This window comes from Falco biarmicus, chromosome 9 (assembly GCF_023638135.1).
Source record: "Falco biarmicus isolate bFalBia1 chromosome 9, bFalBia1.pri, whole genome shotgun sequence".
NCBI lineage: Eukaryota > Metazoa > Chordata > Aves > Falconiformes > Falconidae > Falco > Falco biarmicus.
The window spans coordinates 16,967,488-16,993,706 of NC_079296.1; the positions used below are offsets into that span (position 1 = coordinate 16,967,488).

The window sequence follows — 26,219 nt, forward strand, 5'->3', positions numbered from 1 at the left end:
TGCCCTCGGCCCCTCTGCTCTGCTAACGGCCCATGGCGAGCAGCTCACATGCGTTACGCTCCCGCCACAGCTACCAGCAGGGGAAAGAAACCCCTGTGTGCAACGGGCGAGAGGGAGGGTGAGCGATCTGGACCTGAAGAGCTGCAGGCCTCACCCTTCTGGGCTGGCCAGCAAGAGCAGCCTGCTGTATTATGAGAAAGGACGTGAGTGAGGATGGGCTCAGCTTCAGGCATCCCGTTCACAGAGGAGAACTGCGTTCAGCTCACACACAAGAGCGTGTGGTTCAGAGTCGATGCTTGAGAGCTCCTTCCTATCTCTTCTTCCACAGGGGAGAGAATATCATGGATGAATAGACTTTCCATGAAAAATAATAAAAAAAGAATAAGTGCTTTTGACAAGAAGAAAAGTTTTCCTTTTCACTGACATCTCTGAACAGGAAGGCGAGCTGCTGATGGATAGGAGCAGAAGGAACAGGAGGTGCCTGCTGCTCCCCTCACCGCCCCACCAGAGCCAGCCTGCAGCCCCAGGCACGCACTGCTCCGGCTTTCACGCTGATCCTGTGTGCCGGGACCGCAAGGGCCAGGAATTTGTACCCTTCTCAGAGAAAGGGTCAAGCAGAGGAATATAAGTGCTGGCAACCTTGAAGGAATGATTACAGGTGCCTTCAGAATTCCCAGAGGAGGAAGCACTGGAGGATACCAAGACTTGAAACCAGTAACAGAAGGGGAAGAGGAAACAAGTACTTGAGTACGCTTTTGGTGCAAAATAAAGGTGTCAAAAAGAAAATTAATCAAGACGCCAAATAGATATGAAAGGAAGAAATGCTTACTTTGGTGCTAGGAAAGAGAAAGAGGATCTGAAATTACTTGTATCTAAGCATAAATCTTATTCAGTTGGTACTACTGAAATCCAGTAGAAAATATTCTGAGGTCTCTCATCACAACTTACTAAGATCAAGCCGACAGAAAAAGCATATGGTGTGGTTTCTGCACTTCAAATGGCCATTACCTGTTTCTAAATCTCTGATAACTCCAAATCAAAGGGTCTTACGTGCTTACAGATTAATGAACTAGCAGATAAAGCATAAAATAGGACAGTAGGTGATGTCTGCCACAACAGTTGCTCCAGAGAATAAGATAACCAGCTCCTTAAAAAGCAATCAATAATCCACTGAGGAGAAAGAAAAGCACATTATCCATCTGGAGGACTAAAACTACTGGAGATCTCAGACTGCCAGCATTAAAATAACCTTGAAAATTCTAATTCAGAGGGTATTTCATAGCATGCAAGAGAAATTTCTATTAAACTTCATCTTGACATGAAGGAATTTATTTCAGCACAAATCACGATTAACCATTCAGGGGAAGGTGGATCATAACTAGTAACAATTATATGCCATCAGACCAGTTTTGAATATAAAAGGTTCATAAAGATGAAATCAAATATGAATCATGTCAGCCAGGACAGAAATTTAATAGATAACTGAGATCTGAGAACCATTTAAAAAGTTCAAGTTAGGACAAAGAAATCTTAATGCTATCCTGGGATAAAGCCTCGATAGGAATGGAAGCATAAGGAACCATAAGAAACCCCCAACACATAAAAAGATGGAAAATTAAGAAAATTTATACCTATGAGTAGGTAACACATGCTGGGAAATGAAAGAAAATTGCAGTGGAAGTAAAAGAATTAACAGAATGTCTCAGACTCAAAAGTCGGTTTTTAAGGTACATGAATAATAAACAAAAACCTAGCAATGATCTAGTTATTCTACCGAATAAGCACAGTGGAACTGTGTTCATAAGAGTGCAGAGAAGATGACACATCTGAGTACTATTTCCATTCTGCATTTGGAAAAAAAGAAAAAGAAAAAAGTTTGATGTCCTACTGCCTGATGGAGAAATACTTTACACTTCAATGGTAATTAAGGACTATGCCGAATGACAACAACTGAGGTCAGACGCTTGAAAATTAGCACGTTCACACAGAGTGTATTGAAGTGTTTTTGAGCAGTTTCCTGCTCTAAAGCAGTTATGGAGAGGGCAGCTCACTGGACCATTAACATTCATCCTCAGTATGTCTTGGAATACACAGGAAACTCCACAGGACAAGGAAGAAAGCAAATGTTGTGACAGCCTTTGAAAAGCATCAGCATGATGGTTGGGGCATCAGCATGATAGCTCGGGCATCTGTCTGTCAAGTCAACAACAATGCCAGGAACAAAATATTGTAACGACTTATACGAGATTTTATTAATAAATACATAGTATGACACGCAATGTCAGTCAATACAGATCTATGACTAAGATGCCTTGTCAAACCAGTTCAATATGATTCTTGAAAATTATAAGCTTTACTAATAAAAACTGAAAAACACGCATTAGAATGAGATACTTCACAACTCGTTCAAGTTGCTTATCAGGCAAGATCTATATCACAGTCAACAAAAATGTGATGAAAGAAGGCTCTTCAATCTATCAGATACTGTGTCATGAGTGCTAATTGTCAGAGGCAAGACAGATGCAGACAGGACAAATTCTTAACTGTGAAGGTAATCAGCACACAGAACAATGTGGCATCAGTTGCCTTGGAGCCTGTGGGTGGATCATCATATATATCACATACAGATGCAACTATCGTGCTCTTACAATCTACAGAGATAAAATATCCTCGTGTGGTACAGGTTACAGATTGAATGCAAGAAACAACCAAAAGAGTATCCTACCTCAAGAAACTTAACAAAAAGCTTTGAGACAAAAAAAGGCTGCCTCACATACTATTTTCTCCTCTTGAAGCAGTTGAGGAATCCAGATACCCTCATTCAAACGCACATAAGCCAAGCTGCTCCAGATGCTGGCAAAAAGGAAGAGATAACCCACTGCTACCCCTACAATCAGCTGGGCTACAGTGAGGATGCTATCTTCAGGGTCAAAGACTGGAGTCCATTTCAAAAAGGCACTGTAAAAAAACCAACCCATGAGGGGCTGCAAAGGAGCACGTCAGTGCACACCTGTGCACACAGTATGAGGAGCACAGGCCTTACCTCTGTTTTCTGATTTTATTTTCTTTTTTTTCTTTGCAAAAAGTTGTAGCATTGTAGGTTTGAATCTGCCTGCCCTCGAGTTTCCAGAGTCCACTGGAAACCAAGGCAAATTGGACTGCATCTGTGTGGCTCTTTGTGAGCCGGTCTTTAGTGATGCAAAATGGAACTGGGAGCTGGGGTAATGCCAGCCATCAGGAGAACTAAAAAGGAGAAGTAAAGTTTCCCTCTGATGCCAGAGGTAAAGAGATGAAACTATCCACTCAGAAGAGCTGCTGTGAGGCAGAGAAAGGCTTAGATCAGTAAACACGGGAGTGCTCAAACAAGGCTGTTTTGTTCATACACAAATCCAGAGCTTGAGGACTGCTGCAGTACGAGTTTGAGTCGATCCAATTACGGACAGAGGAACAAATCGCCGAGCTCACGCTTACGAGCAAAGGGGTTAGTTACTACTGGGTGAACTGCTGAGAATTCAGAGGTCACATCTCCCCACAGTAATTGAAAACACAGCTGCTCTGCTTTCACACTGCAGGAGCTGAGAACATATCCCCTTTTCCAAGGAGGGAGAACCTAAGGCAAGCTACCTTGCTCCTACCGACAGACAGATGTGAGCATCCACCCTTTCCCACCGTAAGAGGAATCCTGATGAGGGATAAGAACTTACCCTATAATAACTTACTCGTATGCCCAGAGCCCAGTTATAAGCCTCTCCCCCAACCTAGAGTGGCTTCTCCACAGGTTTTAATTAGGAAAAAGTAGGCATCATCCCATGCCTCTAACCTCTTACTTGCCTGTTGTGTGCTCCAGTCACTACAACTTTCTGGAGGCAGCTTTGTTAGCTCTTAGTAGTCTGGACTTAATCACCCACGGCACACACATTCTCCAGTTCCTCATAGCGTAACAGGTTGCTCACCCTGAGCCACAAATATCTATACGCAAGTCTCCTTACCTCGATTGTGCTGCAAGAGGACAATAGTGGGATTGACAATTGTGGTAGAGGGATAGGCAGAGGAAGACTTGTTGATTGAAGTGAAGGAGGTTGGATAATCAGTGCCAGCGCCAGGCTGGGGCACCTCATTTAGCACAGAACCTGGGTCCTAAAAAGGAGAGCAACACGTCATTAGCGGCATGCAGAAGGCTGCTACACTGGCAAAATCTAGGGTGGCGTGCAAAAAACCCAACAACAACAAAACCCCATTTTAAGCTGAATGAGAAGCATAATCACAGCAAATTTTAGTAAAAAAGGCACAAGCGTGAGCATTACCCTGCTCCTTGTACATACCCTGCTTGTTGTTAATGCAATTAGTTTGCTAAGGCAGTACTATAATTATTTGGTGTTGGGTTTCACAACTCCAACCCCAAAAGGAGGCACTAAATTAATCTGGCAGACGCTCTGGATCAAACACAGGGTACCAGAAATGAGCAAATCTTGTTGGGGGCAAGACACAGACATCTTTCCCCTGACAGATACAGACACAAACTTTTGTTTTAAAAGTATTCCTTTCATAGCAAGAAGTCAGACATGCAAAATTCATGCAATTCTGGAGTGAAACGTTATTACTGCAGCTGGTTTGATAAGGAAGGTCTGAGGAATAAGGTTAGCACCATCACTCAGGAGACAGTGTGACACCTACCTCGTTAAAATAATGAAATAAAAACCAAAACCACCCAAAACTGATAGAAGGTAAGAAGTAGGAGTCTAGCAAGGAAGATACTCAACATGGCTTTGCTGCTGGAGAACCAACAGCAAGCCGCTCTTGCTCCTCTAAGGCACCCAGCTCCATTATTTGCTTATTTCAAACCCACCTCTGGTATCACCACAGCCCTGGAGGTTCTGTGCAAACACCGGCTGTGGCAGGAGGGAGACTTTGGGTCATCTTTGAAAAGTCTCAGTCCAGGGGTGCCAGGCTTTTGTTGGCAGTAAGGGGAAGAGATAAAGAAGGGACGATGACTAAGACTGTGTGTGCCAGTTTAGGCTGAGATTTTTTAAGCTTCTTAAGGAATTTGGACACACAATTACCATTAATGGGGAACGAGCATCCAAACAGAGCACGGAACAGCATACCAGATGCCTGCACTCCTGTTACTCCACTGTCAGACTAAAATGCTGCAGGGCTCTGGCCCGCAAAATGGAGCTGAGCATTCAGGAGGATTTTCATTGCTGTAAAAAACCTGAATATGCACAGAATATTGCCTCAGAAGAATCCCTACTTCTGGCTCTTCTGGCCAAATGCAATTCTGTGCCCTTCATATCCACCAGTGCCTAGGGAAAGGACGTACAAGATCAGGCAGGGGGCTGAACAGGGGCTGGAGCAAGGCGAGGCACCAGCACCGAGAGATAAATCATACTGAGAACTGGCCATTATCAGAACAAGCACCTACAAGTCTCTCCAACCGAGAGGGGAATCAGGGAAGAACAACCCTGTTCTGCTGGATGGAGGGGATCTTGCTCCAAGCAGCATCTCAGCAGGCCACAGACATTCCATGAGGACAGAAAAGAATCAATGGTCTTCAGAAACAGATGTCCCTGAGGGAAGCCCCAGCCCCGTTTTGCTGGCTGTGATAATATTCCAAACAACACAATTTAGGAAAAGGAGTGGGAGTCAGGCAGAAGTATGAGAGAGTTGGGTTTGAGCTTCACTTGAGAACTGAACTATAAAGAAACCCTCAGAGCAGAAGGATGTCAGATCAGGATAGGCTCAGCAGCTCCAGCTAAGTCACCAAAGCGGGTGGGCAAAGACCATTTAAATCATTGTGGAAAATGGCTCTGTGACTATGTGACTTAAGTCAATGCACCCAGAAGTGTTTCAAAATTCTCATCTCATGAAAATCACCTACAACATAATTTCTACTACTCTACAATTTGGCTGCCTGCTGAATTTTTCTGGAGCCTGCAGCTAGGCTCCATCAAAAACCCATATACAAACCACCAATTTCAACAAAAGCAGAAATGCCAATGCTGAGAACTTTTGAAGGTACTATGGAATCATTTAGGTTGGAAAAGACCTTTAAGATCATCAGGTCCAACCACTAAACCAGCATTGCCATGGCCATCGCTAAACCACGTCCCTAAACGCCACATCTATGCATTTTTTTTCAACGCTTCCAGGGTTGGGTTTTTTTCCTTGCTCCCCAAAGCCTGTTTGACAGACCCCTGCAGAGGCAGAGAAAGCATCACCATGAGAGGAGAGGGTTCTGCTGAACTTACTTGTCCTTTACAAGCAACCCTATAAAGAAACACGGTGGTTGTACGACTTCCAGTACAAGGAGGGTCAGGTACTTTTTGCCTCCTCTGCAACTTTAACTTGGAGCTACTTTTCCTCCTTGTCCCTGAGGACTTCCTAAAACAGGTGATGAACTCATAAAGAAACAAAACCTGACCCAAGAACACTAAGTTAAAACTGTTGCGGATTTAATTCTTCAAAATTTTCCAAACACAAGCAATTCCAAACTGAAAAGACACCCTCCCCCTCATCTATCCCACAGCACCTACATACCTGGAAGCTCAGTAACTGGTATTACCGCTTGTAGGTCACTGGATACTGGCAGCAATCTTATACTGATTTCAGCAGGGATTTGTGTAGAGACCATAAGGTCTTGTGGCTCCAAGCGGAACAGAAAGCCAGCCCTAACCTTTAACTGGTCTGCTGTTGCTGCTTTAAATGTTACTCAAACACAATTAAGAATGCTATTAAAAGAGCCTGAAGAGATCAGTTAGTTGCAGCTATTCTACTTATACAGAATTCATTACTCTGAGCAAATCCCGTGAAGACTCTTAAGGTGTGCATCACCTAGCAGAACGGGCACAAAGGGAGACAGTCAAATACTGCTGTGAGAAGTGAATAGAAATTTCAAAGCTGCACAAGGCAGGCAACACGCATGCACTAGCACAGGACGTAAACAAGGTTTCAGTTGTCATGCTGCTGGCAGGGAGTGAGTCATCACTCCTCTCTCAAGTTTAGTATTGCAAGGAGAAAATAATTTTAATCTGGGAATACAAATTTAGGAAAAGGGCGAGGAGGGTACTTGGCAAGCTTACTGTACGTGAGATGACTCCAGTGATTTCAGGCTTCAAGCCCCTGTGCAAAGCCCCCGTGACTGGAGGGACAAGTGAAGGTGGTGATGAGAAGAATGGCAGTTTCGGGTAAACAGAGGGTAATGTGCCAGATGCAGAGGGTGCTTGGTTATGGTGGGAACCCCTCTGGAGATGTGGGGGAATGAAATCGTCTAGAGTCGGGAAAGTCAAGGGTGAGCCAGGAGGAACAGTCTCAGGGGATATGGAGCCTTGCCCGAAAGGAACCAGAGGTGGTGGTGGAGTGCTGGAGCTGCCTTCTTGTTGTCTTTCTGGATTAACCTGCAGGAGGGGGACTACTATAACCCCAGGCTGAGCTGTGGTGGTGGCAGTGGCATCCTGTAGGAAACAAGGTGTTGTTATGCAATGGGGGAGATCAGCACTTTATTCTAATGAAGCCATACAGTGTCATGCAAGGATGCACCCAAAACGATACAGAGCCCCAACAGATTTTCTTTCCATAGGGAGACATACTTCTTCAGTCTGGCAGCCCTGGCCCCTGTGAACGCGCACGGTTTTTCACAATGATCTTCCTTCCCCTCACCACCCCTCTTCTCCAGTCCTGTGCTCTGATTTAGCCTCCCTGCAAGCTCTGTGTTCACCATCACTTGAGAAGCACTAACTGTCACATTACAGAGTTTGCTTCTTTCACATCACCCTAAAATAGAAAGGTCCTCGCCAGCCAGACCAACCCCCTACAAACACCAGGCACGCACAGACACACCGATCAGTGTTGAGGGGGGTGCGCGAGGTGTTAAGTATTACCGAGTACAAGACCACAAGACTCAGGTGGCACAACAAGTGCTCAGAAATGAGGCGGAAGGGGAACAAAGCATTAAGGGAACATTGTAACGAATTAAAGAACCGTTCACACGGCTGAAAGAAAACAAGGTTATGGAGAAAACATGTACCATGCTGCGTCCCATCGCCTTGTACGGCGGCTGTCGCTGCTGGGCAAGGTAAGGCTCTTTTCTCATCCTGTCCTCTGTGGCAGCTGTGCTCTGGGGCTCTAGCACTCTGTCCCTCACAGCCTGCGGAGGTGACGACTGAGTCCAGGAGGGCTGGCCCGCACCATAACTAACTGCGTCTTTACTGAGGACAATGTAAAAGTACGGCCTGGGAGGAACAGGAGGAGGAGGAGGAGCAGGAAGAGACTTTCCAGTATCTGTTACAGAGGAAACAATGTCGGTGGCTGGTGCCTCAGTGAGCTCAGCACCCAAACTGGTGCTGGCTGCTGGGTCATGTGTGGTGCCAGTGGAATTTTCAGATGCAGCTGAGCAAGTGCTGTTAGATAAACAAGCTACATATAGTTTGGTGACCTTTTTATCCGCCTTCGTCTCATGACTGGAATTCATTCCAGCCTTACTGGGATCTGCCCTGTCAGGGTTGCGTTGTATGGATGATGCATCCAACGAGGAGCGACTTTCCAAGAGAGGCCGCCCAGCATGCATCTCATCTTTGGGGCCTGAAGAGAGAGAATGCCCTGCTGGCAAGCCTTGCTTCCCACGGGGAATGGCCCCGTAGGGGGTCGGTGATGAGAAATAACACCGTGCACTGGTGTTTGGTGATGCACGCTGTGTATAAGGCTTGGGCGCATTCAGGTACACGCAGTCCATGATGGGCACGGGCAACAGGTTGGTCACTTTAGTGTCAGTGCGAGGACGCCATGCAAAGCTCTCCTCTTTGGGAAGAGGAGGACGGGGAGGAGCAAGGGCCTGCCCAGGCAGTCAAGAAGGAAGAGAGGGAGAGAGGAAGCAGCACCAAATGAAAGGAAAAAGGAAGGAAAAAAATAAATAAATTTGAAGAATTAATTCTGTCATTAGACTTGGGTTAAGCAGGTTTTAATACAGCAAGAACAAAAAGCAAATACAGTATCTGGAAGGCCAGCGCAGCACTCACTCACGTACATCTTTGCGCACATTCTCTCTTCCTCAGCACTGCTCACTGCGGCACACAAACTCTGCCCAGCTCCCAAGTCCCTGCCTACACGTTTCTCTCTCTGGGCTACATAAATCTCAGTGCTGCATTGTTTCGAGGCCTGCGCAGCAACACCCACCGTGCCCCCGGGAAAGCCACAGGCAAGATTTAACATCCTGGCCAACTAATCCCAGGCTCATGCCTCTGTCAGTAAATACTTGCCAGCACTGGGGAGATTTGAATGGCAAAGCCAAATTCAGAGCTCTAGGCCATCTCTGCATGTTAACTGCGATGCCGAAAAATGAATGTTGCGAGGTTTCACCAACACTAATGACAGCAGGTGTCACGTGAATACTGTAGCCTGCTAGAGCTGGCTAAGTAAGAAGTCAGCATTTCTTCCTCCTAAAAGCTAGCTCTTGAGCAGTCTTCAGGATTTTTCAGTCCTAAAAATGCTTTCAGGAATACCAGAACAATTAAAGTTTTTGAGAAACCGAGTTTGTAATAATTTGCCTTCAGAATCAAGATGACCAACAGAGAAACCCTGCTTCTAATCAATAACAAAAAGCTTTACTGCTTTTGGTCCTTTGCAACATATAGGTTGCTAACTCCACAGCTGCCTGCCGACTGCAACTCCAACTCCAATTACAGCAAATTGTCTCTGAAAGCCAAACTGTTTTGAAGTAAAGTAACTTAGCAATAGAGAGGTTTTCATTTTATTTATTGCTTTGTTGTCAGCAGCTGAAAGCTATAAACTACTGAAAGGAAAAGAAATAAAACACACACCTAGTGAACAATAGCTCCGTGCATTCTTGCAAAGTAACCCTCTGGAGGCTATGAAAGTAGGTTTTACACACAGCCTGTTGTCATATCTTTGTAGGCACAGGATGGCTAACCAATGCTAAAATTGGCTAAAACCAGAGAATGGAGATGCCTTAACAGCTTGCAACACTCAAATCTGAAAAAATACCTCCTTTAAAATTTACTCAAAAATGACAGGTTCTGGCCAGCACCTATTCTCATTATATGTATGTAGACATAGAACAGCTTCATAAAATTACAGCTGCAGTCAATAGTCTACTGTACTCATGGTGCCCCTTTTCCCCCTCTTCCTTCATATGTAAGGGAGGGCAGAAGTGGGTTGGTAAGTGTTCCTTCTGAAGGGCTTCTGCTTCTAGAACAGGCTCATTCCTTTTGATTTCTTAAGGACAGTAGTTTCAGTCTGGAGACTTCAGAATGCCACAATACCTCCCTAGGTTAGGCGAGGCCTCAATTTACTGCCACGCAGTATTATCAGGAAATACTAATTTACCACCTGCGATTGCTGTTTTCCATTTTCTTCCATTTCAGCTTAGCCTGGACAGCGGTCCTGGAGACTGCCGTAAGTAGTACTACATGCATCAGCACTCTCTGTTTGTTCATCAATAAGACCAATAGGGGCTACAGAACAGCTTTAAGTATCGGGCAGTAGACGGTTCTCTCTTTAGGGAGCTGCTCCTTCCCGTGCATTCATCGGAGTTGTGCCTTCTGCCACTTTCACTTATGATTTCAGGGACGGCGCCTGTTCTGCAGCATTGCTATGGGTCCCTGATGACCAAAGCAGTCACCCTGATAGGGACCAAGGCTACAAAGGGACTCTGTTTCACATAAGAAAGCAGTTTCTAGCAAAGGGTTTCCTTATCAACTTTTAGACTGCTTCTGTGCAGACTGACCACCCAAAAGGAAAAGGATGAAGTTACACTTCTCTTAACAGACTGACTTCAACAATTTACCTTCAGGTACAAATAACCTTTCCCTTGTTGGCTTGTATCAGTTACAGTGCTAAAACTGAAAGGTGTTTCCCCATCATTTTTTTAACATAGCATGTAACTCCACTTTCAGCCTATAGGAACTTCTAGGAAATGACCAACATAAAAGACAGAACAGTAACAGATGACTACTTCACCTTTTTTCTTGCAAACAAACAGCATGTCATCCTCCTCCTTCATCCACCAAGGAAACACTGTGGCGTGTCTGAACTCACGAGCTCCACAGCACTCTGCTGACATCAGTGTTGCCCCCATTTTAAAGGTAGGAAAAGCTGAGGCACAGCAACTTACCCGAGTCTGCAGCAAAGTTTGGAGTTCAACCCAGGACTCCTGACCATGAATCCAGTGCTTGAACCCAGAAGATCACCCTCAGGGTCACAGAAAAAAGGCTTACCTGTGGCTTGCTGTCTGAGGAAAGGTTCGGACGCACGCTCCTATAACCCTTGGCAGCCAGAGAAGATGGCTGGGCATCCCCATTGGCATCGGTGTTAGATGATGACCTCCATTCATCTACGAGGGGAAGGAAAACTCAGATCACAGAGGATTCCCTCTCCAGCTACAGGATGAGTGAAAGGAGGGGACTCTTTTCTTCCTTCCCCCCCACCCCCACCCCCAGGCAACAAGAAATACTTCCAAGAAAACAACACATAAACAGCCAATGTTTGTACCTGTTTCTGGGTTTTCTGGCTCCAGACCTAAGCGTTTCACAGAGAGGAGGGATGGAAGAGGTTGGGGCAGAGGACAGGCACAGCGGAAAAGAAAGAGGACAAAAACAAACCATTACATTTATAGATAACATGTACCAATTGAAGTTAAGAGTCCAGCTACTTCATTTCACACATAAAATGCTTTCTGACAAGGCTGCCTAATTACCATAGAGACCAGCCCTAAACATGATGCCCTCCTTGTTTCTGACCTTTGTAAACACAAGGCAATTCATTCAGAGCAATGAAGAAACAATTGTTCATTGACATTCCTATTTCAAGAGGCAAAAAGGCAGCTCAGCTAGCTACTTTCTAAAGCTGCATCTTGACATCCAGACACCACAAATTACTGGAAATGTAGGGACCCTGTATTTAGCCATGATACAGGCTATGAAGATGTATCTTTCCTTATCAACATTGCTACGTATGATTAACTGAGATAAAGAAATGCCAACAAACAGATCAGGTTTTATAGACTAAGTGAAGGGAATTATAAAATATGTCACTTTACAACCCAGTCCCTGCAGCTCGATGCACTGGTCTCATCACTTATTTACCCACCTCCCACTGGGCTCCTCCCCACCCCGCTACTCCTTTTGCTGTTTAAGTTAAATGCAAAAAGCTCCTCCATCTCCAAAGTACATTTCATAAAGCGACTGAGAGAATAAGCAAAGGAAGTATTAATGAGCTGATTTCCATAGTAATGGGCTCATTGCCATTCAAGCTGCTGGAAATTTATGAAGCCATCAACAGAAAGGAGAGAGGCAATGGTGGGGGGTAGGAGTGAAGAAACAGAGAATGGCAAGCATGAAAAGAGGGTAGGTCACGGGAGGGACAGAATGGGAGGAGAAGACAGAGCAAAAAGCCGTACATTGGGGCTGGAATTAATGGAATTGCCCTTCCTGCAACAATACGGTTAGAAACCATGTATGCTTTGCTTTCAAGAGTAAGTTTGACCCCCTCCTCCCTCAGCGGCATCTTGCCTTTGGGAGTTCTTCCTCTCTGCCAGACCCACGGCACTGGCCAGGTTTGTTATGCTTTGCCCGTCTCCTTCAATTAAGTAATTACACGTCTGCTATTGAAAGATGGCAGAGCTCTGTGGGGACACTGTCTGTCTGGGACGCTATCCCCGCTCCCTTGACAACCTAAGTGAATGCTGCTGTGGCAGTAGCACCACTCGGCCTCTTTCTGTTCCACCTCACGCCTGGGATAAAAGGAGGTGACATGGGCCTGACAGGGGAAAGAAGAAGAAAAGAAAAAAAAAATTCAAGAGTGTTTGGTGCTCCTGACAGCAAAAGGGGGCTGTAAACAAGCTTAAGGCAATGAGTGAGTGGTCATGAAACCTGCACCAGGAGAGAACAGAAGCCAGTCTCCCTCCACTGGTCTGGTTCTTGCAAGCAGTTTCCAACCATGCTACAGCATTTTGGGCTTTAAATCGTTGCTAAAAAAAGTCACACCAAGTCCCTGGGCCACCCCCTCTTGAGGTTATTGTGAGGACCAGCTTACTTTCTACCCACTTACTTTCAGGTTGCTCAACATTCTGAGGACATGGCGAGGTGATATTCTGATTCTCTTCGTAGGCTGGAGATGCCCGGAGGGTCACTGCTCCTTTTCCACTGCAGACTTTAGTGGGATCCGTTTCTACAGGAAATGCACATGCACAGAGGAGACACATTGAAACAGATGATACAAAGCTATTAGGAGCCATCGGAGCTCTACGGAGTAATTTTAGCATGGCTGCCTCTGGGTGAATCAATCTAGTAATGTTTATGCAGATGAAGATTAGCTCTGGATTTAAAGCATTGACAAATCAAAGCAGTTCAATATTCATGTAACTGAGGAATGTAGGAGTAAGTTCTGAGTCAGTGTAACAGAGCTAAGAAAGGAGAGGAAAAGTGTTTGAATGAAATTTCACAGGTCCATTTGCTTTATTTGTCCTTTGTGTGGAGACACTGTACTAGCAAGGACATTCTACAAGCACACGTGTGGCTGTTCTATAGGGATGTCCCAGCAGTATGATTTGTGTGCTGAAGCCTTGAAAATGCCTTTTGTGCAGAACTGGAAGAGAAAAAAAAAATATTCTTATGACCACCGGAGGATAAAATCTTTTAACTGTGCTGAATATGATCTAAAGGCAGGGCACTGCAAGCCGCCTCCTGGCCACTCACTCTGTTTCATGGCAGTGTTTCACCTTCTGACATAGGAACCCAAATCCCACAAACTAGAATGCTTAATGTACACCCTGTAAGCCAGGCACCAGATCATGCCAGCACCCTTGCGGAGGCCCGATTCAGCTTCTGTGCAGCCTTACCTTTGTGTAATTCAGTCCATGGATTTGTTTTTTTCCCTCCTGCCATCCTATTAAGTAATAACAAACTAGTACTTCAAGGCTATCTTCCTCCCCTTACTTCAAATCCTTCTGGAGAGTTGTTTCCTCTAAGATACCTATAGAAACAACAAGCCTAAAGAGTCTCTCACTTATCTCAGCTACTTCCACAGGAAAACACAGCACCTCCCTGCAGCTGCCATCAGACTGCACTGCCACCTACCCAGCCAGAGGTGCCAGTCCTACTGCAGCACTACACAGTGAGCCCGAAGGGGTGCTGAGTATCTGCTGTGTTACACAAATACCAACATGATTTTTATTTTTATGGGGCTCATGCTACCAGCTCCTCTCTAGCAACTGTTAATATTCTGAAAGTTATGCCATCAGACTGGACAGAGGGGGAAAAGCTGCTGCTTCTTGCCCTGACAACAGCCCACTCTTGTGCCAATCGATACTCCCTGGCTGATTTCAGCGAGACAAATGCCCCATTAAATCCACACCAGTACAGTGCCTATAGACCACTACAACCCTTCAGCTGCGGTTGCAAAACACTCAAACCACAACCCAGGTGGCCACAACCCAGGGAAACATGGACAGTGCCAGATGGACAACAGCGGTGAGGGGAAAGGCTCAACAAACACTGGAGAAACAAAAAAACCTGGCCCACATCGGAAGCCCTCTACGCTGGAACCACCACAGTCCAAGCTTTTAGGTGGGTTCCCAGGCTTTCGGGATGTCGCAAAGGGCACAGCTTCAGACCCACCCTCTGGACCGAAGGAAGGATGGAGCACAGAAGGAGTCAGAGGATACTTCCCTACGGTTCAGCTTTTAGTTCATCTAGGAGCACTGGGGCAGCCTCTGCGAAGGGAAAGGCTATCCACACAGACATATCAAATGCTGCTTAATCCTTAAATACACCACATTTGCACTCACACCACGCAACTGACCATGCCTTAAGGTCACCCACATGCCTGGTGAAATAGAAATTGACTTCTCTGATTGATTTTCACATGATCCAGATGGGGTCAGGATTCCTTTTGCCCAAAAGTCCAGTTGTGGCTACTGTTCCCATCCTCACAGCACAACACACAGCCTGAGGACTCTACGGAGCCACTTTCAAACCAGAGGACAAAGGTTTAAGCTCTGGGACTCCAGTTTCAAGAATGCTGTAACTTTGAGGTGTGTTGGGAGTCACCACGCCTGAGTAAGACATCCACAAAGAGTGCAGGTAGCTGTTTCCCTACGCTCCTACACCTAGATTCCCTTCACAGGCGATGAAGAGAAATGGAAGCAGAGTTCAACATGCCATAAATGTCTCCATCATATCAGAGAAGAACCAAATTTGGGAATCAATGCAAAGTTTTTGTTATTTTCAAACAACATATTAAACCTGTTTAGCAAATCAAAAGAATAAGAATCAAGAAAAAAAGCTTTGAACTCAAAAAATTAAAACATTTTGAAGACGTCAGACTATTTCAATTTGGGACAGGAAGACAAATACCTAAGATGTTGAATTCCCTCACAATTTAGGTGAAATGATGAAAAACAAAAATCTGTATCGCTCATCAGTACAGAAACCCACCAGATGTAATAAACACGCCATTAGCACTGTACCAGTCCTAGAGAGCACATGTGTGACAGAACAGGAGAGACACGTATCAGCTAGGCTAGGCTGACTGTCCAAATCCAGCAACGTACAAAAATAATCTTGTGCTTATAGTGGGAGAACATGTGCTTGGGGAGGGGGTGACAGACAGCCTAATATCCTTATTTATCCACATAAAGATTCTGTAAAGTCAGTGTTTAAAAACATGTATTTAAAGTCACGTATAGAAAAATAAAACCATCCTACCAATGTTGAACTATGCTTGAACTATGCTTGAACCTGTAAAATACCACCTCTGACACCCATTTACTTTCAGAAAGACTACAGATATGCAGGAAACATTCTTTGGTTCATCAGGAGTTTGTTCAAAATGAGGCTGTAATAACAATATTATTCATAATCAAGCATTAGTAGAAGAGCTTACAATGATTCCTGATTCAAGTAGACACAATTATGTCTGCAGAGGAGCAGCATAATTCAGAACAGTGTATCGTGCCATCAAGAGCTAACTTGGTTACCTACTGATGAAATCTACAGCTCTGGAAACAGTGAGGAGAGGATAAAGCTGAAAACCAGCCAAAGTGCGTGGGTGAAGCGGGGAGATAGAGAGGGACAGAGAGAGAGGGGAGGGAGGGAAGAGAGAACGATGGCCAACTAATGCATGGCGGGGGGAGGAAGGAAGAAGATACCTGTAGGCAGCACTAGGTGAGGAGAACTTTTCACTTTCTTCACAGGGATTATTTTAACGGCAGAAATAGAGCGTGTACATAAAGGGACGCCAACAGCTGCAAACACAAAAGTGTAAATGGCACATCCAAAAAGGAAGAACAGTTTGGGAAGCATGCCACAAAATTTTCTAATGTACTTGGAGACACAATAGCAGGAAATTTCAAATACAAAAGCAGTCCAGAGAGCAGTGATGCAACCGTTAAAAATATCCCTTCGTTAGCCCTAACTCAGGACGTGTCTGTTTTATGTAGCATACAGAAGTGCTTACTGAATTGACTAACTGCTGACTGCCACTGTGCTGCAGGCACAAAGAATCTGGAAGCATTAGTTTTTAGAAGCCATCAACAAATTTTAGTGTAATCATTTAGCTGAGATACACTACATGCAAAACTAAAAATGTTAAGTTAACATTAATATGGCCCAGTTAAAACAAAACCAAGTGAAAAAACAAGGATTGAAAGGTTGAGAGAGCATCATTAAACTAGCCACATTACATGAATTCTGGATTTTATGGCACTTGTTTTACAAGTTCAGCAATGGAAGGAGGTGAAACATGAAATAATCTTGAAAATAGCCCCATGCCAAAGGGCAGCAACAAAATATCCATTTCAGAAAAAATCCATCCATGTAAACATTTAATTGAAAAAATTTCTACTGGACTCCATCAACTAGCACGCTAATTATACTAGATGTAGTAACAGGGGAAAACCATCCACAGCACTGTGCAAAATTCTAGTAATTGTTACAAAACTGTCCAAACCAGCTGGTACTACTTCTCTCTGGCTCTGTATTGCTGCTAATGTGGAACTCGTATTAAAAAAAAAAAAAAGGGGGTGGGGGGGTGGGGGGGTGGGAAGGTGGTGGTAAAAAAAGGCGAAGGCAAAACTACTCAGAAGTGAAGCTCAACAGGATCTGCCAAGATAAATATCTTGTAAATCATGGCTCTACCTGAATACCTTGAGTTGTGCTCTTGATTTCTGCAGAGCCAGGGTTTTCGCCTTTAAAACCCATCGGCTTTCTGCACACATTGACCGGTTGATGCCAGGTGCCTCGTCACATTCTGTGCCACCTCTCTCAGGCCTGCAGAATCAGTAGAGGCACCACCTCCCCAACACTGCACACCAGCAGGGAGCAGTGGGCCAGCCTGAGGAAGGCACTGACATCCCGGCAGTGTGTACACCCGCCCTCGTGGCAGACCCTTCTGGTCCCTGGCAAACCGGAAAGCACAGACTTTATCAACCTAGGAAAAAAAGCTCTCAGCAAAAGGATGATGGGAGAGTCTGATAGAATTTTTTCAAAGCTTAAAATTAGTTTTTAATTTGATGGGATTGCTTTAAAATTTTTTTATTATTATTATTATTATTTTAAACAAAAGAGGAACCCAAATCAAACCCTGTTCTCCATGCCTCTCACCAAGCACTGGAGATCCTGTGAATACAATAGATCTCAAATCTAAACAGGCTGTGGTTTAGGAAACAACCCTAATTCCGTTCTGCTTTGCAACTGACTGAATTCACCCATCTACAATGCAGTCAAAATACTAACCACTATAAAAAGGCATCAAAGGAAAAGAAAGGAAATGAAACCAGCAGAAAACCAACCCATACAACCATGTATTTTCACCCTGCCAAAACACACAGCATCACTCTGCAAAACTGAATGCTATAAAACATGCTGCAAACCTACTGATGTTAACGTGACGATTGGTTTGTTTAGGTAAGTTTGGGGAGACAAATTTTTAATTTTTTTTTTAAATTTCATTACTTAATTGGTTAGTTCCTGCCCTTTAACCCTGGGCTCAAACCTTCACCTCCCACTGAAGTTAGCAGGATTCACACACAGGCACCCACAAACCCATGCTGTCTAAACACACCGAGATACTGATTCACAGGTGCTCACAAGCACCACAAGTAGCACACAGCTTTCCTCAGAACACCACTAAAAATATACAAAGGGGCAAATCCAGCCTGCCACCTCTAAGAGACAAAGAACACTTGTTGAGCTACAAAATGCTGCTGGTACTGGCATGGTGCAGCACAAGGCTTTTCTTGTGCCAGTCGCCAAGCAAACTAAATTTGGAAACCACTGCTGTAGTGAATGTCCGGGAATCAACCACACCAGGCAGCTGACATGCAGGGGGAGCTGCAGAGATGTCTCTGAAGCTCTTAACCCACCTTTTTCTTGTCCATTGGTGCTCAGCCCATTGACAACAGTTTTTGTAACATCCATTTCTTCGTGTTCTGCAAGACAAATGAAGCAGCAGATTACTTCTTTGGTTAAAAGCTCTGCAACCAAATTTAACCTCTGGCTGGGAGGGGATGCCACAGGTCGGCACGATTTGATTAATGAACCAGGAAGTATTTTCTACTGTCTCAGGAGATTTTGCTTGGAGACACAAATCTCCCTTGGATGACACCCGTGTCTGTCCTTTCTCTTTGCCTACCTGGATTGCAGCCTCTTATAAACAGGGACTGTCTCTGTATGTGCATACAGCAGCCAGCTCGCTGATGGCATTTTCAAGAGAGAATTTTCAAGTCCACACTGTTCCTAGCTGATATGAATAAAACTGGCTCTTGTGAATCCAGAGAAAGACAGAAGATAGTGCTGGAAAGAACCTCCAAGGGTCATCTAAATCCCTATTCCTGACCCATGGCCAAAACAAACCTGCCTCTCTCCCTGCTGACAAATGCTTGCCTAACAGGTTCTTACAAACTTCCAGCATCACCCTAAAGCAACTTGTTCCAGTGCTTCACAACATGGAAGCTTATCAATGCTTAAGCAAAATTCCCAGCTCATGTTTTTCAGACCCTGATTAGTCTCCTAGCTTTCCTCTAGACTCTCTCCAAATGGTTCACATTTTTTTCAAAATGTGGTGCTAAAAACTGGACACAATACTCCAGCTGAGACTTGATAAGGTGCTAAAATCAAGTGGGAATATTATTCCCCGGGTCCTACATATGGCACTTCAGTATGGCGCCTGCTCTGGTTTCCACTCTGATTCAGCCTGTCACCCAGACAAGCCCAGAAGTTTGCCTTTTCCCAACCAGCCCCCATCTCCTGGTCCCTCATTTTTCTTTGAACAGCTTATTTTTCCTATCTAGATGTCAAACTTTGCATTCACCCCTACTAAAACATATCAAATTATTTCCGATATGTTTTTCAGGTAATCAATAATTTTGAATTCTTTCATTCCACAGTGGAAAAAAGCTAAAGTGACCTACTCCAGCTCAAGATGTTTCTGCTAAATTTTTGAGCATTACGAGCCAAACTAAAACAACAAATGCAAAGCCAGGACACTTTTTATTATGAAGGGATTCTGCTGTTGCCTTAACAGTCAGACTCCCTGAGCGTTCAAGGGCTTTGACTCTTTTTCTGGGGGGCAGAAGAGTCAAAAAGAGTGACTGCATCAGAAACAGGAATATTTCTAGCAACAAAAAGGAATGTCAATGAGGGCAAGTGGAAAACAACACAGACTTACCAGAGCTCATCGTGGTGGAGGGACTTGCCTTTTTCACTTCTGGGTTTTGTTTATGTCTGTTTAAAAAGAAAGGCAGAATGCTTATGTTGTGTTCCATGTCTGCCCAGACAGCGCTGGACATGATGCTGAACATTCATCACAAAACTCAACAGTCACAGTTTCTTCAAGAAATTTAGTTTCGAAACCCAAATGGATTTATGTCAACTATCAGTTTTTTGCTGATAATTATCAGAAATTCAAGAGTATTTCCACCCAATATAGGTACTATTTTCAGACATTAAGACTAATTCTCAACATCAAATCTGAAGATACTGATTAAAGTCCAAGAGTCTATATATGGCAAAGCGCAAACCTGGCTAGCTTCTAATGCATAAAATGTGCAACACCTTTAAGGAAAAAAAATAAATCTCAGTGAGACTAAAAGCTTTAAGCTAAACCCCCCAACTTAGACCACTGGCAGATTTCAAGGCGATCTGATCAAAGTCAGTCTCTCCTTTGAAAGATGTTAGAATACAGAAGAGATTACACTTGCCAAAATGCATATTAACTTCTGCCCCAATCACCTCCAGTCCTGCGGGGCTGCTGATTTTTCAGGATCAGACTCCAGCAAGTGAAACTTTCAAATTAGAAGCTTTAATCCTCTTGGGACCAAAGACAGTAAAATTACCAACCCAAGAGAAAAATTACCAGATGGGCACCAGAGGAGACAAAAGTCCCTTTCCATGGTCACGCCAGCCTGCGGCAGCTGTGGGTCCTGTTCACACCCAGCGCCCACTCCCCAGGCACCTGGTGTCTGCAGCAAACACACAGGTTCCAGTGCTGCACCACAGATGCTGGTTTAAGTAGTCAAAGAGCGGCGTTTCTACAGAACAAGTCCATGTTTGCCAGGATCTCTCAGCTCTCAAAGGCCTAGGTTGAATTACCAACCCTTTAATTTTGTGTTCCAGTCTTCTCCCCACACCCCCACAAAAAAAAAGTGAGCGCTGAGAGCGAGCTCAAGTGTAAAACTCCAGCCGCTTAATGGCTTCCAAGGCACGAGCAGAAATAGGTACCCGAAGCTGTGAAATTATGCACAAAGAGCCCAGTCTAAAGTATAAGGGAAAATTGCTCAGAGAGACAAGAAACTAAACAAGAGAGCTGGAGGTACTTGTTTTCCTGTTACATGAACTGGAGGCAGCAGTGGGATGTTGTAAGAGGTGGAAATTGCCTTCAGAGAACTGAATTTACTCTCTTGCCTCAAGCATCCCCATTCTTAACTAGCATGTTTCCTACCAGCCAGAATATAATGAGCGTGTTCAACAGATACTCAAAAGGAAAGAAAAGAAAATTAACAAGCAAAAATAGTAACAGATCAGTCTGTAAAACCAGCCAATATCTGGGCTCTCCAGCATGCCACCCTAGCAACAGCCGCCAACACTTAATTATTTAAATGTTTCCTTCATTAAAATATCCACATAAGATATACATTGTGGGTTGGTGAAGGCTCAGCAGGACGCAGCCTAACTCCAAGCTGATCCCAGAAAAAGCACAGTGTGGAGTGGAGGGTGCAGTCTAAAAATCAGTCAGCACCAAAAGCTGAGCCCAACTTAAAGCTCTGCTGCCCCGCTTTGCCTGCCTGTAGAGCGTCTGCTTTTTGCTCCTACCATTCTGCACCCTGAAATAGGAACAGTTGACGCAGCCTGAAAATTTAGACAAACGTACTCAATAATAATGGTCTTTCTGATCCCTGTACATTTTGGTTATGGAAAGATGCCTTAGTTCAAGCAAAGCAGAAAGAAACAGGCTAAAATGACAGGCTGGCCAGCCTGAGGAGGTTTGTAGTAGTATCATGCTCTTCTACGTATGGAAAACCTGTTACAAGTTAAAGTCGCTGATGAATACAAGTCTCTCCACACGGCAGGGAGAAAACTACAAGAGGCGGCGATACTGCAGTAGGTCTCAACTCTGCTTTAGGATCAGAGCCATTCTGAAGCTGAAGAGGTTGCTGGTACCCGGAAGTTCTGACTCAGCATGAGCCCTCACCATAAACCTTCATGCAAGTCAACAGAACATTTCTTCCACTCTGAGCATCCCCCAAAGGTTGCATTCTCTGCTATACATGCTGAAAAAGGCAGGAAAAAGAAATAAATCTGGCGTATCACCTTTTCAGGAGAGTAAAGAGAAAATACTAACTCTCATGCCTGGGCAAAGGCTGGGTTCCAGTGCTGCTGTTATCCCCCTCCACAACATCACTATCTGAGCAACTAAAGCTGTGGCCCCATGCTCCATACTTTTCAAACCGTCTCACCTCTGCTTAGGAATAGTGACATCACAACTGCCACAAAACTCTGATTTCAGTGATGTCTTTTTGATTCAAGAGTCCTGACATTGCTTACAATCTGAAGCACCAGCCTTCACTTCATTACGAGAAGCATTAATGAAAGAATTCACACCAAAGCCAGCGCAATTATTTGGCCTTAAAAGGACAAATTATTTTCACAAGAAGTGATTTGAGGTTAAAAATAAAGTGATAATTAAAGTAAGATTGCTAAAATTATATGGAGGAGGTGTACAAACTCATTAGATCTAGAAAAATTACTTTTCCACATATCCCCACGCTTACTAGCAATTACAGAATTCAATTAAAATAACAAGCATTCAGTGTTCACTTACTGTGAAACTAATCAGCATTATCCAAGCCCTCAAATGAACACGTACTTAATGTGGGTTCCCATCCACAGCAAGGATTCCGCATGCCTGGGGCGAGAGTAAGCAATCCTGAGCGCCTGGGCTGCTCTAACTCCAGAAACTCCAGTTAGAAGTTGATTTTCATCAGCTGAGAAGTTGCACACAGATTTGCTGCATGCAGGTGGAGGTAACTGCTGTCTGGATCGGGGAAACCCCGGTGCCTGCTTGGAGGATGTGTTTCGGTGCCTTTTTGTGTTGGGGCTACAGTTACTCTACCCATCTCCCAGGTGCTTGACCTAAGCCACACGGTGAAGTGCCACCTGCGGCCGCTGCTGGGAGCAGGCAGGGGGTCTGGCCAGGCAGCACGGTGGGCTCCATCACCCCAGCACTGCGAAGCACTGCCCTCTGTCACTGGGGAAGGCAGGTGCTGCAGCCAGTGCACCATGAGTGCTTGGGTGGCACATGCTCGGGCAGAGCAGTCCCTGCCAGGTTGGCCAGCCAGGCTCTCTGTGGGCCTGAAAACATCTGCTGGTCTCAGTTCCCTTCAAAACCTGCCAGTAGACACGGCCAAACCGTTCCTCCAGGCACACGGGCGAGGATGCACAGCGGCTCTTCAGAAGGGACTTTCAAAAGGGAAACGAAAATGAGATCCCTTGTGTCAACATCAAAAACAGGGAAACCAGTACTGCCAGATCAGGCAAAACAAAACAAATTTAAAACATAAATAAAAAAATAAAATCATTTTTAAAATACTCTAAAATCCCCAAGTGTCTCCTTCCAGCCGCCTGCTCTAAGCAGCTAACCCGTGCCTCCTGGCCAGACTAGAGTTAGTGCCTTTCCTGAAGCGGCGCAGGCATCGTGACTGAGGCTCCAAAGCACAGACACAATGAAAGGTAACAAATTCCTCGGGCCTAAGCCAGCAGCTGCAACCCTGGCACATGCCAATGTCAGGACGTCACATCCACCAGCTCCTTGCCAGTCGGGCCATACCTCTAGACGGATGTTTAATGCTTCTTCCCCCCTTCCCCCCAGCACACTTCTCCCAAGGCTGCAGCTCCTTCCCTACTTGGTGTGGAAAAGAGCACAGCGTGCCTGGAAGCCTATTTAGGAGGAATGCAGATAAGTGGCAACTACTGCACAGCACGTCTCTGGATAATCTCCCATGCTCTAAACATCCGAGTACCCTCCCTACAATGGCAGGGGGGAACAAACAGCTCATTAATAGTTCCGTGCAAGGACATATGCTCTTAAGTCACTGGTATCTCAGCTAAGAGTCGCAGGTGGTGGTTATTTTTGGTGGTCTAATGTGTGTGTGTGGGGAAAAGTAATTTCCTTTTGTTTCTTCTCATTATTATTGGCAGCTCTGATGACTTGCATAAGATTTTAAAACAATTGCTAAACATGAGATGAGCATTCAGAACTTATTGGGCAGGTTCCTTATATTCCAGAGTTTTGGACTCCTACTTTATCTCCTCAGTTCTGCAGTTTTTTACATTTCCAAAGTTTTCTCTCCATATACAAGAGCTTTAAGTGTTTTGTGGCTGCACTTATATGAAAAATCAAATTCTTATTTATAATAGTATAATCTAGTAGGCTTTCAGAAAAACGGGAAGCTTTCAGACCTAAAGGATGATCAGCAATCACAAACCTTACTTTTCCCCTGGTCAGGTCACTGACAGCACTAATTTGTTTGGCCCCTGGCTCAGACCCTTTCTCACACTGGCACCCCTGCCCCTGACCCAGGCTCTGCTCAACCAGCCTCGCCAGCAGCGCCAGAGTCCCAACTCTGGGAAGCGGGCAAAGGGCTGCACTGCAGCCAGTGCCTCCTGCCGGGAGGTTCCTCCTCTTAAAGGAACTGGCTGGAAAGCACATCTCCTCTGTACTTCTCACTTTGTATCACATAAAATGTGGCAAGAAAAAAAAGAATAGAATACAGGTGGCAGCCCCAGGCTGACCCAGGCAATCAGCTCTCTCTTCAAGTATCATTATTCTCTTATCCTGAAATACTGAAATATGTTGCCTGTCATTTTTATTTTAAGGGTTAAAGAACATCCTGTCATTCCTTCAGAAGACATTATGCTGCTAAGAATAAATGTCATGAAAAGACTGTGAATAAGCAAGCAGTGCACATATAGAAGAATCACACCAATTCTGTACAAGACAACTGCTGCCCCACACTCTTCGGCGAGTGTTAAGACAGCAGCAAGGGAGCAGCGAAAGCTCACTAAATGAATGAAACAAATGGCAGCATAGAACACAAGCTTGGATAAGGTGTTCTTATAAATAATTGAACTTACAGGTGTTAGAATAAATAAACAGCACATTTCACATGCACTGCCTTCCCCCCCTCCCCCCAATATAGTGCATGTTTGTTTCCTTCCTAATGGGCAAAATTAAGTTGTCTGGGGCATATGTGCCAGTTTTTGTGCAATTTAAAAGGAATGTGCCCCTCAATAATAAAAGTCAAATAGAAAACGTAAACTCAGAGGTATGGCTTTAAGAACTGAGAGATGCTTTTGAACTAAGTCATCTTACAGTCATCAGCTTTAGAGTAAACAAACTTTAGCTGCGACCTGAGTTAACTCAGTTCAAGGTCACCACTTTTGGAGCAGGGGGCAGAAAAGGATCTCCTGGGTCATCAAGCCTACTCCCATGCTATTGCAGGCAACTGTGTCATACAATCCTGTGCAAGAACATTTCACATTCCAGCTTAAAACTGGTAAGGTTTCCTGCCTCCACTGCTACTCCTGGAAGCCTGCTCCAGAACTCACTCCTCTTATGGCTTGAATGCTGCTCCTGATTTGCAAGCTAAATTTAATTCACAAACAGCTACAGCTAAATTGTTTTGCACCAACACAATTTTTCTGTTTAAGCAGCTCTTCCTCCCTGCACTCACCCCCATCCATGCAGTTTTAGAAAGCGATTGCACCTCTGAGCAGTCATTTTGCAAGCCTGTAAACAGGCATTTCCAAAGCAACTGGTCTGCATGTTGTCAGCAATCTCATTAAAATCTGGCAAATAGCGGAAGATTGTAAAAGGCCAGCAGTCCAAAGTCTGAACTCTGGTTAATGTCACAGAACCAGAGAGCAAAGCCTACAGCTGACATGCCCAGCAGCTAAAAAGCAAGGTTTAAAAAGTAAACTGGCTTTTTTAGTCCATTCTAATTCTGGCCTGTCTACTAAAACCAGTTCTATGGTCAATGCTAGTTCAAATAGCTATTTGATGTCTCCAGGGTCCCTCCTGCAAAGAAGTAGATGCAAATAATTTCACATCAGCCATCGAACTTTCATTAGTGACAATCACTTGCACCTGCAGGGTTGTGGGGTTGCAAGGCAGCTCCCGCCTGAGCCATCAACCTCCTGCTCTGCTACCAGCACAGGGGTTGGAAAACAGCATCCAGAGGGTCGCTTGGCCCAGAGCAGCTGCCAAGAGTAACTGGATGTGCAGTGCATCACCGGCTCCCTCTGTACAACTTAACTGCTCTTATCAGTAGCCTTATGGCCAAAAACATTTCTTGTCATGGCAATAGATTTCAAATCCGCTGTAACAGGGCTCTGATGTCCTCCTGAGGCTGTCAGGACTGCCCTCTGGTTTTTGTACTTGATGGCTTGCGATCACAGTGACAGCAGCCGTGGCCCATGTATCATTCATGCATGCTAAAGAAACAAATGCCTTTCCGCCACACCCGTACGCCCCAGCTGCTCACAGAGACATTTTAAAGCTTCAGAAAGAAAAATAAAAATTTCTAGGACATTTTAAATAAGATCTCACATTCATCTTAGCAGGAGACATAAGGCACATCATTTGAGAGCAGCAGAAGCTGAGATTTCTGCTCAGATTTGTCTGTGATCCATACACTAACACCTCATAGATGG

At 44.7% G+C, this 26,219-nt stretch overlaps 1 protein-coding gene across 14 annotated transcripts in view; it reads right to left on the reverse strand.

Moving 5' to 3' along the window:
• The window catches only part of SORBS1 (sorbin and SH3 domain containing 1), a 179,845-nt gene that overhangs the window by 51,900 nt on the left and 101,726 nt on the right, over nucleotides 1–26,219 (reverse strand). For 8 of the 14 annotated variants that reach the window (XM_056350927.1, XM_056350931.1, XM_056350928.1 and 5 more), the window contains 9 exons: nucleotides 19,678–19,733; nucleotides 18,374–18,439; nucleotides 16,160–16,255; nucleotides 13,060–13,179; nucleotides 11,503–11,529; nucleotides 11,229–11,344; nucleotides 8,024–8,827; nucleotides 7,080–7,451; nucleotides 3,990–4,137 (listed from right to left, as the gene is read on the reverse strand). In XM_056350927.1, the coding sequence (XP_056206902.1) occupies nucleotides 3,990–4,137; nucleotides 7,080–7,451; nucleotides 8,024–8,827; nucleotides 11,229–11,344; nucleotides 11,503–11,529; nucleotides 13,060–13,179; nucleotides 16,160–16,255; nucleotides 18,374–18,439; nucleotides 19,678–19,687 (1,759 nt within the window). In that variant the 5' untranslated portion in view covers nucleotides 19,688–19,733. The remainder of the gene's footprint in view (nucleotides 1–3,989; nucleotides 4,138–7,079; nucleotides 7,452–8,023; nucleotides 8,828–11,228; nucleotides 11,345–11,502; nucleotides 11,530–13,059; nucleotides 13,180–16,159; nucleotides 16,256–18,373; nucleotides 18,440–19,677; nucleotides 19,734–26,219) is intronic. The other 6 variants (XM_056350934.1, XM_056350935.1, XM_056350933.1 and 3 more) reach the window with 2 other exon arrangements.